Source organism: Trachypithecus francoisi, unplaced genomic scaffold (genome assembly GCF_009764315.1).
Source record: "Trachypithecus francoisi isolate TF-2019V2 unplaced genomic scaffold, Tfra_2.0 Lachesis_group11, whole genome shotgun sequence".
Lineage (NCBI taxonomy): Eukaryota > Metazoa > Chordata > Mammalia > Primates > Cercopithecidae > Trachypithecus > Trachypithecus francoisi.
The window spans coordinates 96,680,558-96,701,056 of NW_022681456.1; the positions used below are offsets into that span (position 1 = coordinate 96,680,558).

General features: G+C 39.3%; 1 protein-coding gene across 4 annotated transcripts in view; it reads left to right on the forward strand.

Annotated features, from left to right (window-relative positions):
* CPNE8 (copine 8) overlaps positions 1 to 20,499 on the forward strand; it is a 259,399-nt gene that overhangs the window by 71,950 nt on the left and 166,950 nt on the right. For all 4 annotated transcript variants that reach the window (XR_004439964.1, XM_033222447.1, XM_033222445.1 and 1 more), the window contains exon 6: positions 13,308 to 13,384. Coding sequence is in view for 2 of the 4 variants with exons in the window: in XM_033222445.1 (XP_033078336.1) it covers positions 13,308 to 13,384 (77 nt within the window). In the remaining 2 variants the exon portion in view is untranslated. The remainder of the gene's footprint in view (positions 1 to 13,307; positions 13,385 to 20,499) is intronic.

Consider the following 20,499-nt stretch of genomic DNA (forward strand, 5'->3'; position numbering starts at 1 on the left):
GCCATGCCACCTTCCTGCTCACGATTAAGGTTTATAGCATTGTGACTAGACATTTACAATTTATTTGCATAACTATATGGGAAGTTTTCCAAATGTCCTAAAAAGAATCAGAAAAGAAACTGCATTTTATAGTTGTTGAGTTATAAGGAAAGAAGTGTATTCACTTCTCACTCATAGGTGGTTGATTAAAGGGATTATGAGCATGTCATAAATGTGAAGTGTAACTTGACTTTATGGAAGCTGGCATTGGAAACAGGGTGGTGAGTTGTGAGTGAGATATCTATCCTCTCCATTTCCCTTTCTCTCTCTCAGGCCACATATTCTTTTTACCATGTCTTTTCTCTGAGCTTCTGCTTCTCTCTGAAGACCAGGTTTCTCTGTTTAGGGAAATGACCTCACTACTTCTAACTGGACATAGACTTCCAAGTACCACTCTCCCTGAATATAGTTTCTGTGTTTCTTAGTTCAAACTACTCTTTAAAGGGCATACTAACTGGCAGGTAAGGACATTTCCACTGGGTTGGATATTTTGAGTGAAGTTGGGAACATGTGTTTCCTATTAGTGTAGTTGCCTTGAGTACAGGGCAGAGAGAAGTGTATGGGATAGGAAGGTACCTCAAACATGGCTAATTCTTTTCCCTTTAATAGTCACTAGTGACTAAATTTTATTATATAAGAGATACTCCTCCTAGAAACCATAAATATATATTTCATTTCAAATCTTTCTGTTTTGTAGGAATACTTTTATTTTCATAAGAAAATTTTATTTTCTCATCGTAAGAAATTTTATCTTTACACTGCTTTACCCTCATGATCCCTCTTTTACTATCTCCTCATCAGGTTTTCACTTCTGCTTAAACTACCCCGACATAGGTTAGATCAAGATTGAGTATCTTCTCTTCACTCGTTACCTCTTAATCTCTCTCTCTTTTCCAAACAGAATTGACTACTCCATTCTTGAAACATTCGTTTCTAACTTCCACAGAAACTCCCTTGCTGCTTCTCCAGCCTCCCTGTTTACCCATTATCTGTCACTTTAAGCTTTATTTCCTCCTCTTATCCCTTAATATTATTTTTTCTCATAGCTTTATTTTCAATTTTTATCTCATCTCACTGTATAAACTCTTTTGGGGAGATCTCAGCCGTGTCCCTACCATACCTCATGACCCTCAAGTGTTTATCCCTCTGGATACCTTAGCAAATGTAAGTTTCAATAGCTTGTTAAGTATTTCCTAGTACATACTTCACAGAAGCCTAAAACTCAAGTAGATCTAAAATTTATGATTTTTTCCTTCCAGATCATGTGCTTCTGCTTCTGTGATTTATCTTGAGAATAATTCATCAACACAGTTTACTCAGTTAGAAAACTTGGATGCAGGGTTAACCACTTTCTGTCTCACATTTGACATTTTCTGAGTCACCAAGTCCTATTCCTTCTAACAAAAAAATGCTTCTCTTTCTGTCTTCTTCTTTCCCTTCTTGCTGTTATTGCCTTAGTTCAGATTCTCATTACTTTTCCACGGAGGTATTGCATTGTCTCCTGTAGGTCCCATGGTTTATATTATTTCACATTTTAAGCTATCCTTTATATTTGTATCTGTGTTATATTTTAAAAATATATTTAGTCGACTATATGGATTAGTTAATAAGTGCCTGAGCTTATAAGTGGGTGAAGCATGTCGAAAGAGAATGTGTTTTTGGAATGTTATAAGAACTATTAGAGATGACTATCTAGAATTTCTGTTAGAAATTAACAGCAAAAGCCGTTCCTTAATTGAAAGCATACAAATACGATTTTAGGTAAAGGGTATAACTCTTTCAACCCAAAAGGAATTCATGAGGATTTTTGAAGATCAGACAGAATCGGTGAACAAGATAGGTTTATTCCCTGAGGATATGATTCGTTAAGACTGTTGTTGTCTACCTGCCAATTTTGCACAGTGAAATAAATATAAACTGGAACCCTTTAGGGAAGACTGCTAAGTGCCCAGATTGCATGTGGCATAAAGGCACTTATTTATTTTTTTACAAAAGGGATTTTGTAGCAAGAGAGACCACTTGAATTAGTAATAATAATTTTTTTCATTCTCATTTCTGATAATTTTGAAAGACTTTTCTTTCAGGATGACTTTATTTGGTGTTCGGTACTTAAGACTCTTGGGTCAAATTCCTATTTTTTGATCCTGTTAGGGAAAATGGAGATAGAATATAGAGCTACACCTTAGATTTCTAACATTGCAAATAAATATGATGTAAGACATAAAGGATCATAATTACTTTAATTCATTCTATTTGTGATGGAAACGTGTTTTAGTGAAAATCATTGTGCATCAGGCAAAGACTTATGCAATCTAGGGACATCTTTCTTTAGAAGATTTATTCTGTTTATGATTCTCTGAGGAAATAGCTTTACTAAGATATTTTTCCCTATAATGTTAGGCACTGTGAACAAAACATGGCATTTTGAATTCCGAGTTTGTTCTCTAAGGTGCTAGTGAACCTACTAATCTTAATACCATTAGCAGAACTACATTGCATACTTTCATTTGCTTAATTAAACTGCATGAGCCAAATCATTAATGAAAGGATTAATGACAGGCCCATAATTGGTGTGTATAGGATTCTGGATTGCATGTTGGACCAGATTACATAGAAACTGTACTCTGTGTACTATAACCCACAAGGCAATCCAAAATACATTTATCCACTTGGTTGGTTGCAGAAGGCACCACTAAAATTTTTGTTTCGGATGTATTCATGGCTCACTGGATTATTTTGGCCACTAGACACTAGCCTTCAGTGAAGATGTATATTTTTTAACACACTTTCTAAATATTATAAACTTTCACATACAGATCAACTTTAAAAATTTTATTTGAATGTTGTTTGGACTATGAAATGGATTTTCTCATAGAAACAGATTTTTAAGTGGGGCAAGATTCTTTCATTAGAGTATAAAGCTAATTTAACCTATATATAGATGAACTGAATTCTAAAGTATTCATATATATTCATGTAGGCAGACAGGCAATAAATATAGGACAGGCACTTGTCATGATGGGGAATATAGCAATGAATAAAACAAACAAGGCCTCTCTCCTAAAGTAGCTTACATTTTGGAATTGAAGAGGTGAAGCGAGCAGATTTACTCAATGAACGTGAATGCAATAAATGATTAAGATACTTTACTTTCTTTACAGTACTTAAACTAATAAGATATTGATACTGGGAGAGAGTGACTGGGGAAGCACCAGTAGTTAGAAGCTGAGGTTTCCCTAAACCAACCAGCATGATTCTATGCCACTGATCACCTTGGGTGTATATTTACTGAGGAGAAGGAGAGAATGATTGAAAATCTAGGAGAACAGCATCCCAGGCAAAAGGAAGAACAGTACAGTGGCCTTGAGTCAAGAAAGAGTTTGGGGCCAGGTGTGGTGGCTCATGCCTATAATCCCAGCACTTTGGGAGGCCGAGGTGGGCGGATCACAAGGTCAGGAGATCGAGACCATCCTGGCCAACATGGAGAAACTCCATCTCTACTAAAAATACAAAAATTAGCTGGGTATGGTGGCACGTGCCTGTAATCCCAGCTACTCAGGAGGCTGAGGCAGGAGAATCACTTGAACTAGGGATGTACCAGGGAGGTGGAGATTACAGTGAGCCGAGATCATGCCACTGCACTCCAGCCTGGTGACAGAGTGAGACTCCTTCTAAAAAAAAGAAAAAAAGAGTTTGGAGTGGTGTGACAGAAAGATGGCTACCATATGTAAAATATTATGAGTGATGAGGGGAGTGGACTGAAATAGTTTGGAAGGATACATAGGAATCAGATAACGGAGAGATTTGTAGGCCACAGTTAAAAAAAGAGTTTGGATTTTTCTTTTTTTGGATGGATGTCACTGGAGGATGGTGTGATCTGATTTATGCATTTAAATGGTGACTGTGACAGCTGAAGTGGAGAATGGGGTTGGGGAAGCAAGACTGGAATTAAGGAGGTCAGTTATAAGGCTGTTGTAATTTGACTGGGTGAGCAACCTTTGGTGGTTAAAAACCATTGAAGTGGTAAGACACGGTCAGATTTGGAATATATGTTGGTAGTATGACTGATGATGAATTCGATGTCCAGTGTAAAAATAAGAGAAGTTAAAGTGGCTACTAAGTTCTTGATGAGAACAATTGGGTAAATAGTGATGTTGTTTATCTAATGAGGTACACTGGGGAGAAGGAGATTGAGGAAGAGGGGTGAGGATTGAGAGACCCATGGTAAGCCAAGTTCATGTTAAATTTGAGACCCCCAGTAAGCATCCAAATGGAGATATTGATTAGGCAGTGTTTGAAGACTAAGTACAGATTTAGTAACCATCAGCCAATCAAGTTGAAACTCAGAGTTATCTAAGAAAATGCAAATGGAGAAGAGAATAGGATAGAATCTTGAGGGAAGAAGAGTAGGTAGAATGATCATTTTAAAAGCCAGCTAGGACATGTCACTTTCCAGTTTAAACCCTCCGATGGCTTTCATCCACACTTAGGATAGAAATCAGTCCCTGATGTAGCCCCTGGTTACCTCCTCTCCTGCCATTCTCATCATTGCTCACCCTGCTCTAACCTGCTGTCTCTCTTGCTTTTCCTTGAGCACCCAAGTACTTGTCTCAGGGACTTGTTCTTGCTTTTTCTCCTATCTGTAATGCTTCTGCCCCAGATACTCACATGGTTCCCTCCCTTACATTATTCAGGTATCGACTTGAATAGATAACTGCGAGGCCTTACCTGACTGCCCTGTGTAAAAGAGCTGTTCATGTTATTCTTTGACACTTTTTCAATAAAAACTTTCTTTTTTCCTGTAGCCTTCTTTCTAGTTCTCATTAGATGATGAGAAGTAGACTTATACATATATTCAAGCTAAAGTGTTTATAACTGTTGCTGTACATGACTGTTTTTCCCATTTGCATTTTCAGTAGGGTCTTACGGAATCTGCCTTAGACTTTCAGACAGAGATAGGGATAATGCCTGAGATGGGTTTGAGTATAGTAACTTCAGCACTCATTAAGTTATATTAGGTGAGACAGACAGAGATAGGGACAATGCCTGAGATGGGTTTGAGTATAGTAACTTCATCACTCATTAAGTTATATTAGGTGGGATCGTTTACACATAAAACTCGCCCTTACTCAGCTTAGTATTTAATAATGATACTTTGTCATAGTGTAATGTCATATTTAATATTATTTGATACTGCTATATTTCAGATATTTAATCATAATATTTAGTAAGTTTTTTCTAGTTATTTGGCGTAGCACCTGTCTCACCATGTTTACTAGCAGTGAGAATATTTATTTTCTGTTAATGTATTACATTTTGAACTTCATTATTGATGAACTAGTATTCTATCAAAAGTGATGTGCTGTAACAATATAAATATTTTCCATAGATTTGTTAAATTTGTGAATATAAATATTTAAAACTATGGTAGAACGTTATTTTCCTATAGCATAGCTTTATTTTGAAAAGCTGTATGTTGTATATGTTTGCAATTATTGAATATGTATGTGGATTTTTTTTTTCTTTTTTTTTTTCTTTTTGAGACAGGGTCTTACTCTGTCACCCAGGATGGAGTGCAGTGGCCCAATCTTGGCTCACTGCAACCTCCACCCCCCAGGTTCAAATTATTCTCCTGCCTCAGCCTACCAAGTAGCTGGGACCACAGGCCCACACCACCATGCTAAAAATTTTTGTATTTTTAATACAGATGGGTTTCACCAAGTTGCCCAGTCTGGTCTTGAACTCCTGACCTCAAGTGATCTGCTGGCCTCTGTCCCCCAAAGTGCTGGGATTATAGGCATGAGCCACCGTGGCCAGCCAATGTGTGGATAAATTTAAAAATTGGGGGCCGGGCACTGTGGCTCACACCTGTAATCCCAGCACTTTGGGAGGCTGAGGCGGGCAGATCACGAGGTCGGGAGATGGAGACCATCTTGGGTAACACGGTGAAACCCCGTCTCTACTAAAAATACAAAAAAATTAGCTGGGCATGGTGGCGGGCGCCTGTAGTCCCAGCTACTCGGGAGGCTGAAGCAGGAGAATGGCATGAACCCGGGAGGTGGAGCTTGCAGTGAGCCGAGATCACACCACTGCACTCCAGCCTGGGCAACAGAGCAAGACTCCGTCTCAAAAAAAAAAAAAAAGAAAAAAAAGGTTAATTTCAGTCACTGGTCATCTACTTGTTGAAAACTTAATTTTCTTTCAGTGTCTTATTTAACTGCCTTCATCTGGACTGTTAAGAAAGCCAAAGATATCTGTTCTTTTCTTTTTTATTTTTTTGGAGATAAGGTCTTGCTCAGTTGCCCAGGCTGGAGAGTACAATGGCACGATCTCGGCTCACTGTTACCTCTACCTCCGGGATCAAGCGATTCTCCTGCCTTAGCCTCCCAAGTAGTTGGGACTACAGGCACACACCACCACACCCAGCTAATTTTTGTATTTTTAGTAGAGATGGGTTTCACCGTGTTGGCCCGACTGGTCTTGATCCTCTGACCTCAAGTGATCTGCTCGCCTCGGCCTCCCAAAGTGCTGCGATTACAGGCGTGAGTCACTGCTCCTGGCGTAGCCAAAAATATCTTAAAAATCAACAGTTGTGCTGGGGGTAAAAGAAATGAATAAATTCAGGGATAGGGTATAATTTTAGAAATTGTATTTGTAATTTAAGTTTAGAACTTTGTATTATCTCTTGGAGGTTGGATTTAGCATTTTGGTTTGTAGATGGATCTATCCATTAAAAAGACAAATGCTTTTTTTAATAATATTAAAATGTGAGAAATTATTTCTACTAAAATATTGAATCAAGCCCTGGTGCAGTGGCTCATGCCTGTAATTGCAGCTCTTTGGGAGGCTGAGGCAGGTGGATCACCTGAGCTCAGGAGTTCGAGACCATCCTGGCCAACATGGTGAAACCCTGTCTCTACTGAAAATAGAAAAATTAGCTGAGAGTGCCATAAATATGTGGGGGCAAAATGTACAGTACCTGTAGAGGCCTCTATTCAAGTCGTATGTACATTACACTTAACCTGAATTTGGAAGAGCAACAGGCCGAGGTCATCTATAGCCTTACACTTCCCAGCTTCACCTTTAAGAGAAAGGCCTGGGAAAGGCAATACTGTATGGCTGTATGTCCAGCTTACCGCCACAGTACTGTTTTCCTTCTCGACTGATGCCTGTGCTTTTCACGTGCGCCATTATGGGCCTGTATTGATTCCTCAGCAGTCCCAGTTTAGCTAATTGGGTGATTGCATTCCCCTGCGCCGGTGGAGCTGGAAAAGGAAAGGACTTCTGACTTAGTTTTCTCCTTGGGTTTTTTTCTGTAGAGTTCGGTGGTGTATGTCATAGTGTATGTCAAGCCACATACACTTTCCTATGCTTCTTGTAGGTATGAAATCGTCCTCATTAGCTAACACTCAGGTGTTTTTAATTCAGGGGTTTATCAAACCAGTCTAGTGTAGTTCTGGCCAATCAACTAGGACTGGCCAGAGCTGGTTGACACCAGTGTGTTTGTGGCCTTTGACACAGAAATACACAGATTCACGTCATAGCTTTTTGGTGCACATTTTGTTGACTTTGTTCAGCCAAGATGATGTTCATGTGTTCTCTTGTATTTGTTAGTATGTCTCCATGTTAATATGATCCTGCTCAATATTTATGTTTTATTCTCTTGAGTAATTTCAGCACAGATGGCTTTTACTGGGACTTGCTACTCCATTGGCAAAGTCCATTTAATATGTAGTATTTGCAGGTGCCCATTAGCATAACTATCCTTAGAAAAGAATTCTGGAATTCCCCTTGTGTGTTTTTTTGCTGCTGACTCAGAAGAGCAATGATACATTTCAGATCTTCAGTTTTCAGTTCAGCTGTCATGAGACTTAAAGAAATTTAGGTTTGTTAAAATTCCATAAACATTTGTAAAATCTGTTTTGACATTGATAAATAAGTGCCATTATGAAAGGTATTTAATTTAAATATGGGAAAGCTTTATCTTAAGGTCTCTTTATGTATTTGAAAGCAAGTTTAAAGTGGTTTGCAGTTTAATGAAGGTATAGCCATGCTGGCAGTATCCAAGTATCAGATGTGCGGTTATTTTTTGTCTCATGTGCAAATATGTTTTTCACCAAATCTTGTCATTTTTCTGTGCAGTACTGTTCGGGGCCTTAACACTTTGCTTCTTATTAACTACCATAGCCTTCTACTTGATCTGGCTTCTAGTTTTTTTCCTCATTCCCGAAATCACTCTGCAAATAGGCACTTGAGTAGTCTTATGAATGCACTGCTCTAATGGTGTCCCTGAATTGGTGAAAGGCTTCTGGTTGCTTCTGATGACCCTAAGACAACTTTTGTGTCTGGTCATGAGGGCCCTCTCTGGGCTTGGCTCTTCATCTCCATTTCTGCCGTTTACTTGAGTCCTTCTCTTTTCTCATTGTTCTCTAGCCTATAACTCTGATCTGTTCACTAAATCTAGAATGTCCAATTATCTTCTTTCCAAGCAAGATCTGATCTGATTCCTTACTGGCTCTCAAGAAAGGAATTCCTTTGGAAAAATGTTCCCTTGACTATCCTAGTCTACAGAGGTCTTTTCCTCCTCTTTTTAATTAGAGCACTTCTCACTCCCACTTTCCCCACCCCCAACACTGAAGAACATAGTTTTTACTTTTGTGGCTTGGTAAGCTTTTTTGGGACTGGGTCTCATTCCTTTCGTAAGACTAGAGGCAGAGAGGCAGCATGGCTTGGCATAGTGATTAGGTGAGTAGTAAGCCTTGGGTTTAGACTTGGGTCCAAATTGTAGCTCTGAGCAATTTACTTTCTCTGTGCCTCAGTTCCCTTATCTGAGGAATGGGGCCAATACTAGTTCCTCACCATGAATTGGCTTTTTTTCTTTCATCTGAGAACAGTAATTTCTCTGTAAAACTACTAAACTAAATAGATTTGTTTATTTAGTATACTGAACACATTTTGTTTGCCATTAATCCTCTCTCTGTCCATCCTTCTTAGGGATTTTCTTGGTCCTGTTCACTACACAAACAATTTAGAGAGATCTCCCACCTTGTTTTAGAACAGGGCAATTCTTTGAATCCTATACAGGCTAAACTAGAAGGCATGTGTCTTTCCATGGAACAACTTCACATTTTCTTGACCTACATATCCAGATGGTGTTGGTGCCCTTATTTTATAGATATATGAGTTTGCATTGTACTTATGGTATTTAAATTCTTATGTAGCATATCAATCTGGAATCAGAACATCAGAGTGGGTCCTGGCTCTGCCATTTATAGAAAATCAACCTTCCAGATTTGTGTTTCTTTTTTAAAAATTAAATTAAATTAATTTAAAAATTGTTTTGAGTACCTAGTAGGTATGTATATTTATGAGGTACACAAGATGTTTTGATATGGGCATGCAATGTGAAATAAGCACTTAGTTTCTTTATATGTGAAATGCAATGTTAGTATCAGACCTCTCATTTTCAGGGTTATTCTGAGTCTTGAAAATAAGAATCATACAGTTGTATGTCAATGAACTTTATAGTGTATTTTACTTAACCCATTTTTAGGCACTTACAATATGCTAGTATTGACTCATGCAATAATTAATTGAACCATCAAAACGATTTTGTGAGGAGGTACTAATACATTATAGAGAAGAGCAAACTGCAGAGCTTAATTAATTGCCTGCAATCACAGCTAGTAAGCGATAGTACTAGAGTAGATACCTGGCAGGTTGGCTGTGGACCCTAGTTGAGGCTACTGCATCACAAGACCTTTCTCTAAGTGTTACTGGGATTAGCCCCCTCTGCTGTGTGCTTTCTCATTTTGTCTCCTCAGCCAACAATTCCAGCAATTTCAGAGGCATCCGAAGTTAAGCCAATTGTGCATTCAAAACCTCCAACTTTTGTCTATTTTTTATGTTAGCTTAAAACATAAAAAGAAAACAAACGCAATGCCTGTGAACTCAGAATAACTGCTCTGTGATTAAAAGTACAAAATGCTGTGCAAACATGTGAAAGTTGATTTGTTTTTCTAAGACACCAGAGCGAGCACAAAAGAACCAGCGAGTAGGCAAGGCTAAAAGCAAAACTGCAAATTTATTCTTGGTCATCTAGCTCCAGAGAAAAAGGTGGGGGGTGAAGTCTGTTGGCCTCCGGCAAAGGAGGCCGAGAGAGTCACCCAGTAGAGCTCTCGGGCAGAGTTCCTAATGCAGTCCCGACAAAGGTAGGGGCTGAGGAAGCCCGCCCGTGCATCTGCCCGGAGTGGCTTTTCTAGGAGTGGAAGGGCAATAGCGGGGCACGGACGCGTCAGGGGAGCAGGGGGGAAGGCGCCGCAGGTGCCACAGGTAAATCTTGATCTCTTCGGGTTGACATCACTGGCGCATGCCTGGTTGTCTGCACCTTCCCGGGCGCCAGCTGCATCCTCGCGCACACGGGGAAAAGTTGGTGATGAAAAACCCGGAAATGCACCATCTTGCCTCCGTCGTCAAAACATTCCAACCTTTTATTGGTAATAGTGATAAGGGGCGCCGTGGTCTGTCTGGCTACTTCCTGCTGTTAAGGGGCGTCGTCAAGGTCGGGGCCCATGGTTGGCATTTGGACATACAGATGAAGAATAAAATAAGGCACAGTATTAGTTAGGAATGAGGAATGGAAGCATTTGTTGGAATAGGGGCAAAACCCAGAAGGAAGGTCCCAGCAAGGTTGAGGAGTATGAGATAGTTAAGAAAATTAAGTTTGAGGCGAGTGGGGGAAAGCCAAACTGATTTCCACTGATTGCTTCCGTAGGGCCCTTTTTAGCTGGGAATGAGGAACGAGTGTGCAGAGTAGTTGTTGGCCAGGCAGCAATTAAGGAGTGGTTTTTGTGGAGTGGATGGCTTTCCGCTTACTCCTACTACAGAGATATTGGATGGAAGGCTAGGTCCAGAGAAGGACGGCAAAACAGAATAGGTAGCCTCGCTGTTGATTAAAAAATTCATTGTCTTACCCGCTACCAGGAGGAGTTTACGCGGCTTGGCGAGGGTGATGGGGGTCCCCGAGTCTCGGCACCTTCAGTGTGTCGTCGTCTAGATGTAGGAGCTGGAAGGAGCTCCAGGATCCTGGGAAAGGGGGTCACGTGGAGACGCAGCACCTGTTCTCAGGGTGGGGCAATCAGACTTCCAGGTCCTCCCTGCTGGCAAGCAGGGCAGGGGGTTGCTGGTGGACGAGGGTTAGGACATTCACTGGTCCAATGTCCTGATGCCTTGCACTTATAGCAAGGCTGCGTGGGGGCTCGGGGACCTTGCGGACACCTGTTGGCATAGTGTCCTGCTTTGCTGCACTTATAGCAGGCTCCTTTTGTAGCCTTGGAGTCTGCGGAGTGTGTACTTCTGGCCTGGGTTACAACTGGGCTGTAAAGCCGCTGCTAGGAGCTGTAACTTCTGTTCAAGGCGAGCTTGCCGTCTCCTCTGGAGTATAGACCTTAAAGGCTAATTTAACCAGGTCTTGTATTGGTGCCTGAGGACCATCCTCTACCTTTTGAAGTTTCTTACGAATGTCAGGAGCTGATTGAGAAATGAAATAAGACGCCAAAATAGTGGCCCCTGTGGGGGAGGCCGCCAGATCTAACCGGGTATACTGGGTTAGAACCTCAGTCAGTTTAGGGTAGAGGTTAGGATAACCTGGAGGTCATGCCAAGTTAAGTCATAGGCCTGACAAAGGTATCTAAATTCCTTTATGTATATGGTAGGATTAGCTGAGAAATCGCCTAAACGCTTCTCAATTTTGAAAAGATCGGCCAATGAAAAAGGGACATGTACTCTGACTACCCCCTCTGCCCCAACCACCTCTCACAAAGTGCTAACACTGTAGGAGGGTGTGGGCAGAGATAGGGGACTCAAGACAGCCAGTTGGGGGCCCCGAAGGAGGCACGGGACCGAGTGGATTACTAGTAGATAAGGAGGAGGAAGGAGGAGGCTGGGCAGGAAGGGAGGGGTGGGGAGAGAGAGGGGAGAGAAGGAGGATATAGGGCAGGTCGGGACGAGAGCATAAGGCCCAAAGCCTTGTACGTAATTAATTTCGGACCACTTGCCTAGCCGCTGGCAGAAATTGCTGAGGTTGATCACGCCACAGTGGAAAGGAAAATTAACCGCTTCCTCCTAAGGTCTTGTTCAAGCTGTAAGGTTTTTAAATTGGCTAGGAGGCACCCTAAGGGGGTGCTCTTTGGAAATTTGGACTGGGGGTTCCCGTTTGTTTCCTCTTTACTTACACAATGGACACAATGGAAATGGAAATGGATCCCTGCCTGGCTTCAAAGCGTCCTTTGGAACCAGCAGAGAGACAAATGGAGGCTCTTGAAGCCAAAATGGAGATTACCTTCAGGCGGACGTCTCCGTCCTGAACGGGTCTCCCGAGCCACTTGGTGGCTCCAAATGGACCTCGGACCTGCGCAGGATTTCTGGCCGAGGGAGGTAAAGAGGAGACAAGGGCACTTACCCCAGAAAGGCCGTGAGAGTGAGGGAAGCGGGTCTCAGGTCCTGGTCCGTCTGCCGTGTGGGAGCAGAGGAGGTTCCCAACCCTTAGAGGCCTGAGGAGGGGTCTCCTCCCGGGTCTTCGGCACCAACTGATTTGTTTTTCTAAGACCACCAGAGCGAGCACAAAAGAACCAGCGAGTAGGCAAGGCTAAAAGCAAAACTGCAAATTTATTCTTGGTCATCTAGCTCCAGAGAAAAAGGTATGGGGGTGAAGTCTGTTGGCCTCCGGCAAAGGAGGCTGAGAGAGTCACCCAGTAGAGCTCTCGGGCAGAGTTCTAATGCAGTCCCGACAAAGGTAGGGGCTGAGGAAGCCCGCCCCGTGCATCTGCCCGGAGGAGTGGCTTTTCTAGGAGTGGAAGGGCAATAGGCGGGGCACGGACGCGTCAGGGGAGCGGGGGGGGGGGGGGGGGGGGGGGGGGGGGGGGGGGGGGAAGGCGCCGCAGGTGCCACCAGGTAATCTTGATCTCTTCAGATTGACATCACCTGGCGCATGCCTGGTTGGTCTGCACCTTCCCGGGCGCCAGCTGCATCTTCCCGCACACGGGGAAAAGTTGGTGATGAAAAACCGGAAATGCACCATCTTGCCTCCGTTCGTCAAAACAAAAGTCACATGGTAAAATTAATGCATATTGAGCTTATTTTAGCTGTTATTGGAAGTTAGAAATGTCAATATTTCAGCAATGAAAACAATGCAGATGTGTGATGTACAAAACATACACTGTAAAGATAGTTTGGAAACTTATGAGTTTTAATCTTTTTATCTATTTCAGGACTTTCTGGGACAAGTGTTTTGTACACTGGGAGAGATCGTTGGGTCACAGGGAAGTCGCCTGGAAAAACCAATAGTGTAAGTATTTTTAAATTCAGACAATGAAATGCCAACTCTTAACAGTTTCTATTTTGTCAGTTTGGAATTGGTGAATGCATAGTTGTGGAGCAAAAGTGGGTTTTAAAATCTTGTTTGAGTTTTTTCTTTTAACAAATAATTTTGACATATTTTTAAAGAATAATTTCTATGTCACCTGTCATATGCTATGCTAAAAAATTTTCACAAGATGAAATGAGCAAATTTAAATAAGGAAGTGTGTTATTTTTTCTTTTGGTTTTACTATTAATTGTTAGATTTAGTACTTCTTGAAAAAGAGATTTTACTCTTTTGGGTTAGTAACTACATGTAATAAACTGCTGTTAATACCATGTATTTCATAAATGCACTTTTGGTTACTGAAATTTTAATAATAATTTTTACTATGGAAGTGGCTTGTAGAGAAAGCTGTAAGTAGGTTTATACTGAGAGAAGGTAATCACTAAGAATGGTATACTCCGTCTTCACCTTCAATTACTAGGATCATGTTTAGTTTTCAGGTCAATTGCATGAGTTTATTCTATTTTCTCCAGTTCCAAATAAGGCAGGGAGCAAATTTTAGAAATTTTTCATGGCTTTATTCTCCTTTCCTCCTTCTTTCCCCTCCCTAATCCTGATTATTTGGATCGACTTAACTTTTCATAAAATTCAGAAGATCTAGAAAGAATAGTACATTGGCAGAGCTAACCACAATGTCAAAAACTTTAGGGAATTTTGAAGTCTTTATCTTCATCAATCTTTTAAGAATCTCAAACTTAAAAAATAAATATGTAAATACTCCGTAAATCTGTTTATTTCTGACATAAAACAAATACTTGAAATGACGAAGCATTATTCTTACATTTCTTATAAAAAATTAAACTTTTTATTTAGTGTGTTCATTGCTATGAAAGAAATTATTAGGCTAATAAGAATTCTATAAATTCTTTGAAATTTAATTTGATTTTCTTAGAAAATTATTACCAAATGTCAGTTTGAAAACTTTCATATATCAATTTCTATTTTAAGTTCTTTTTGTGTGTAATTTATTTTCACATAATTATAGGACTTGGAAGCTTATTACAAAAATATATTTATGCTCACTTTAGTAAGTAGTAAGCAATCTGTAAGGCAAATGTAAATATTTTATTGAGTGCATATAATTCTAATTGCATTTCCTAGTCCAATGACTTATACTCACAAGGATTCCTCAGATCACTAAATCTACCTTTTGTTTTTTGCTGTAAAAAGAATCAATAATATATGCAATACCACCTTAAAGATGCTTAACATTCTTGAAGAGAAAACAAAAGCAATTAAAATACAGAATTTTCATTTCCAAGCAACAGAATAGAGATTTTTATGAATGGGTACACTTTTTATTCTTTTATTTTAGGTTCAGAGGTACTTGTGCATGTTTGTTATGTAGATAAACTGCACATCACAGGGCTTTGGCATACAGATTATTTCATCACTCAGGTAATAAGCATATTACCCCATAGGTAGTTTTTCAGTCCTCACTTTCCTCCCTTCTTCCACCCTCAAGTAGGCTCCAGTGTCTGCTGTTTCCTTTTTTGTGTCCATGACTACTCAGTGTTTATCTCCCACTTATAAGTGAGAACATGTGGTATTTGGTTTTTTGTTCCTGTGTCAATTTGCTTAGGATAATGACCTCTAGTTCTATTACTATTGCTACAAAGGATAAGATCTCAGACGTTTTTATGTCTATCTAATATTCCATGTTGTATATTTACCACGTTTTATTTATCCAGTCCACCATTGGAGAGCATTTAGGTTGATTCCATGTCTTTGCTATTGTGAATAGTGCTGCAATGAAAATAAACATGAATGTCTTTACGGTAGAACGATTTATATTCCTTTGGCTATGTACCCAATAATGGGATTGCTGGGTCAAATGGTAATTCTGTTTTAAGTTGTTTGAGAAATCACCAAATTGCTTTACGCAATGACTGAACTAATTTACATTTCCATCAGCAGCATGTAAGTGTTCCCTTTTCTCTGCAACCTCACCAGCATCTGTTATTTTTAGACTTTTTAATAATAGCCACTCTGACTGTTCTGAAATGGTATCTCGTTGTGGTTTATATTTGTATTTCTCTAATGACTAGTGATGTGGAGCATTTTTTTCCTATGGATGTTGGCTATATGGTATACTTTTTTTTTTTTTTTTTTTGAGACGGAGTCTCCCTCTGTCGCCCAGGCTGGAGTGCAGTGGTTCAATCTCTGCTCACTCCAACCTCCGCCTCCTGGGTTCAAGTGATTCTTCTGCCTTAGCATCTTGAGTAGCTGGGGTTACAGGTGCACACGTGGCACCCTGCCAATTTTTTTTTTTTAATTTTTAGTAGAGACAGGTTTCAGCACATTGGTCAGGCTGGTCTTGAACTCCTGACCTCGTGATTCGCCCACCTCAGCCTTCCAAGGTGCTGGGATTACAGGCATGAGCCACCGTGCTCGGCCTATGTGGTATACATATTTTTAAATTAGTCATTTTATTAGAAATTTTTATCTTTTTTTAGCATAAGGAAATCATAATTCTAATTTCAGAAAACTATTAAATTATTAAGTTATAAAAAATTTCCCAGTAGCAAATCATATTTATATTAATCTTGGAACCTATTAAAATTTTGATATTATTACAATGTATTGATTGGGGTATGTGGTGAATAGAACATAGCATAAGATATGGTCCTTGTTCAGCTGATTCAATAATTCCCACTAGGTATCACCAGCAAAAATAAATTCTTGCTAAAAGGTGAAGATACCTAGGGTGGACTGGTAGACTATGCAGATGTTGGGAGAATTTGCTGGAGGTTGAGTCATGATCATTTTATGTAATCAGAAAGGATGAGATTCCCTTTAGATTTTTCTTAGCTCTTGCTGAGGGAGGAGTATAGCATATACATATTTCATATAACGTAAGGAGGGAAAGACTTCCAAACTTGTTCATCCAACATGGATCTACAGTAACCACATGCTGTGCTTCATCTATAGGATATTCTGAAATTTAGACAACTTTATTGAAGGTCCTCAGGTTCTATCTTTCTTACTGAAAAAGGAACAATTAATTTGATTTTCTAAGCTTATATAACTAAACTTTTATTCAGCCCTTCATCTCCTTGGAGAATCTTCTCAAGCAAATAAACATTAAGAAAATAGTTTAAAGGTAAGATTATTGTTTGAGCAGTGGAAGATTTTTAAATTTTTTAAAGAAAACTTAGCTAGGCAACTTTTAGTAGTAAGTGGGTAATAAAATGTAAAGCTAGAGTGTAGCAAAGAGATGGGCTACAAAAGAAAAAAGCAAAGAAACAAAACCTTAGGAATTGCAGAATGGTTGCAATTACATTCATTAAACATGAGTGAATTGGATTAGATACCTCAGATAATCCAATAGAGGAAAGAGATGAGAGGGTGAAATGAAATAGGAGAGATTAATTAAAAATGGGAAAGTAAAAGTGAATATGATTAGTTTGCTAATGGAAAGATATTTTGGCTTTATTAATTAAGGCACCTAGTGACATGTGCTATCACTGGATCAGATGTTCAAACGCAGGTGAACAATGGACTGGAAAAAACATTTTGTAGTCACCCTTCCTCTTGCATGAGAAAAGCCTGGCTTTAATGAAAAACTCTAGCTGTGAGAGAGGCATGTGTCTGGAGGAAGAACATATGGATTGAAGAACAAGGTCTATTGGCTAAGTATTAAGTTCAGGTACTTTGAGAGAAGATGCAGCTTCCATGCAAACAGGATTTTACTCCCTTACCTCAATCTCAAATGAAAAACAAAGCCATTCATACTTTTTGTTTGAAAAAGCACAATTGGGTTGAGGAAGAGCAAAATGCTGATAGTATGGAAGCTTTATCTGCCAATATTGCCAAAGTAGCCCTTCAGAGCAGCTGGTGCACTCCATGGACTTCTAAATTTCACATTCATCTTTGCTAACTCCTGCACTTCCGTGTACTTTACTTTTTTCCTGAATCAATCTAATAAGCAAATAGTGGGAAGAGATGGGAACATGGGAAGATCTGAGCTATTTCAGTGGAAGAGGGAATGGCTTTGGAAAAAAGGATGAAACCAGGGAAGATATTAGAGATGACGCAAGGTCAGGAAGTGTTTTCTTCTCGTGACAGGAAGCTGGGTGACAGACACAACTTTGAAGCCTCCATGTTTTCACACAAATATATAAAAGTAGTAAAATTTATGGATGCATGACCAAAATAGTGGAGAAATTCACACTGGGGAAATAATAGGTATTTAAGGTGTAGCTCTTCTGTCTCTTCTTCATAGGTTCCACTGCCTCCTGCTGTCTTGTTGTGTGAACCTGCCCTGGCCAGATATCTTTAACTGTCTGGTTAAAGATAACATTGTAGGACAGCCGCTAAACATTCTACTGTTTTTCATGGTCTGTTCCTCATGACTGGGGATAGAAATAGAATGTGCACACTCCTGGTGCTGCAGCCATTACTTTTTGCAATCATGTTCTTGATAGGTTAGGTTATTTTTCCCTATCTGGATGGCCACTGGCTTCTGAATTGCAGCATAGAACACCTCCAGAGGCAGATATCCTGAGACAGACAGTCCACTCACAAGTAACACACAATTGATTTATCATTAATTTAAAGTCTTCTTGTGTCCCAAATGTTATTTGCCTTAAGTAGCATTATCCAAGTACCTCTTATTTATTAATTTTAGATTAGAGATTTATTTCCCAATTAGTTTCCCATTTATATTCTAAGTTATTCAGAATATTTCCTTGTTTGTTTGTTTTTCTTTCTTTCCTTTAAATGGCCTAACTTATTTTCTGATAAGATACTCAGAATAATTTCTCCTAGCTTTTTAATTGTGATTGTGTTGTAATATCTCCTCAGAGGTAGTCTTTTTAAATTTATGATAACTGTAAAATTGGGAGATTTAAAGGAGACAACTTAAAATTTGAAATTATTTCATATCAATCAAACTTTTGACAACAAAGTTAGGATTATTATGAAGGTAAAATGGTTTCTTGTATGTGGCCTTTTGCCTCATTCAATAATGAGAATTTGAATTTAACCTCGGGCTTTTTTACTTTCTGTGTTTTGGTTATTGTTGTCATTTATAAAATTAGATTTTCTCATTTTATTATGAGAAAAAACATTTTTATTTTTAATATTTTATATGCATAATGATGAAATAATTTGAAATTGATGTTCAATAAATTTTAGTTTACTTTTTAATAGCAGCTCAAGATTTTTTGCAATTTCAGTAGTCTGTTCTGTTGGATTTAAGCTTTGGGCAAACACGTTTCTCATCTGAATTCCATCCTACGCTTTTGGTCTTTTCCTGGAACCGTCCTAAAATAAGTCTTGTGCTACTTAATTTGACTGAAACATTTACTGGGCTTCCTATGACTCATCGGCTCCTCTGTTTAGATCATCCCATCATTATTTAGCATTATATCCACTCAGCAGTGTGTTTTCTCATGCTGTGAGATAGTATCCAATTTTCTGTGTGATACTGTCAAACAGTCGTATGTCTTCTGTCTTTAGGGATCTCAGTGATGGATTCAGCAAAGCCTTCCAAAATGCAAGAATCAGCACCGGTTTAAGAAAGATTGCCATTCTCTCCTCCAGGAGGAAAATATTTATTATGTTCCTCAAGTAATAGGCCTATTTGTTCCTGTTACTCTCAGCCAGGCATGACTGGTTCCATATAAAAGGATCAGGGAAAAAGGCAGGGACTGGTAATAATTAGAAACTAGATTCTTACCCCAGGGAGAAGTAGGATACAATGGGAAGAAGTAATACCACCGGTAATGGTACCAGCAGCTGTTTTGACTAAAGGACGTTTAGGAGGGCAAAGCCTATGTTTTTTGTAGGCTGGCAAAAGCACTTTGTGATTTAGGTAGTTGGTAGTGGGTGGAGGATTAAGGGAAGGTTCCTAGATGGATGTGTGAGTGTCCTAACAGGTGAAGAGGACAGGGACAGGGACTCGGAGGCAAGTGATAATTGAAAGACCAGCTTGTAATTGTCTGATGGATGTGGGGATCTCAACTGTGACTTGAAGTTCAAGGACAGAGACAGATAGGTGCTGAAGTACAAGATGAAAGCAGGGAGAGGAACAGAGCAGAAAGGAAGCTTCAGAATAAGGAAGAAGACTAAAATAGAAGAATAGTGTTTGAGGGGACTTGAGGCAGAGACTTACAGGGTTGGCTTAAAGACTTGACTCAAATGTGGACTTATCCTGATAGCTAGGTTTTGACTGTGAATGCATTTAGAGATCAAATGTCTGTGAGAAGGAAGAAGAGGAAGAGGGACAGGAGAATGGGTAGTCATACAAGTGGGAAACATACAAACTCACCATAAAACAGGCCTTGTTTTTAGCATGCAGCTTTTTACCTGTAAAAATGTAATCAACTTTGGGGGAAATTTTGAGGCTCAAAGTCATCTTTATTAATTAGATTGATATTGTTATACTCTCGAATTTACTTTAGTGGAAAGAATATTGGGCTGGACTCAGAAGATGGTGTTTTTAGTCCCATCTCTACTACTAACTTGCTATTGCAATATTAGGCCATTTTAACATCTATACTTTTTTTTTTATGTCTGTGGGTCACGTTTGTAATAAGAATTTGTTGTAGAGATTTAATAAACAGCCACGGTAATGAAGTTGATAGTGCATGAACTTTGGGAGCAGTCAGACTTGGGTGCTAACCGTTGATTAGGTATGCAATTTGAGTAAAGTGCATTAATTTCCTGAGACCCAGCTTCCTCATCTGAAATATCTGAATAATACTCATTTAAGAGTATTATTGCAAGTAATATCAATATTTTATACAATTGATTTGTGATGGAGCACATGAGAATTTAATAAACACTCAAATGGTGACTATTATTAATACTGTTTTTATTTAAAATAGCCAGTATCTTTCCTTCCTTCCTTCATCTTTCTTTATTTTTCTTAGAGACGTGTTTAGCTAGTAATTCCGCAAGTTTAAGGAAAGGACCATGTTAAACCAAACTTGATTACACTTATGTAAAGTGTTAAGTATTATCCAAATATAAATGTTAAAGACTATTTGTCTGTTTTCAGTATATAGCTGAACAATCAAATAGGGGAACTG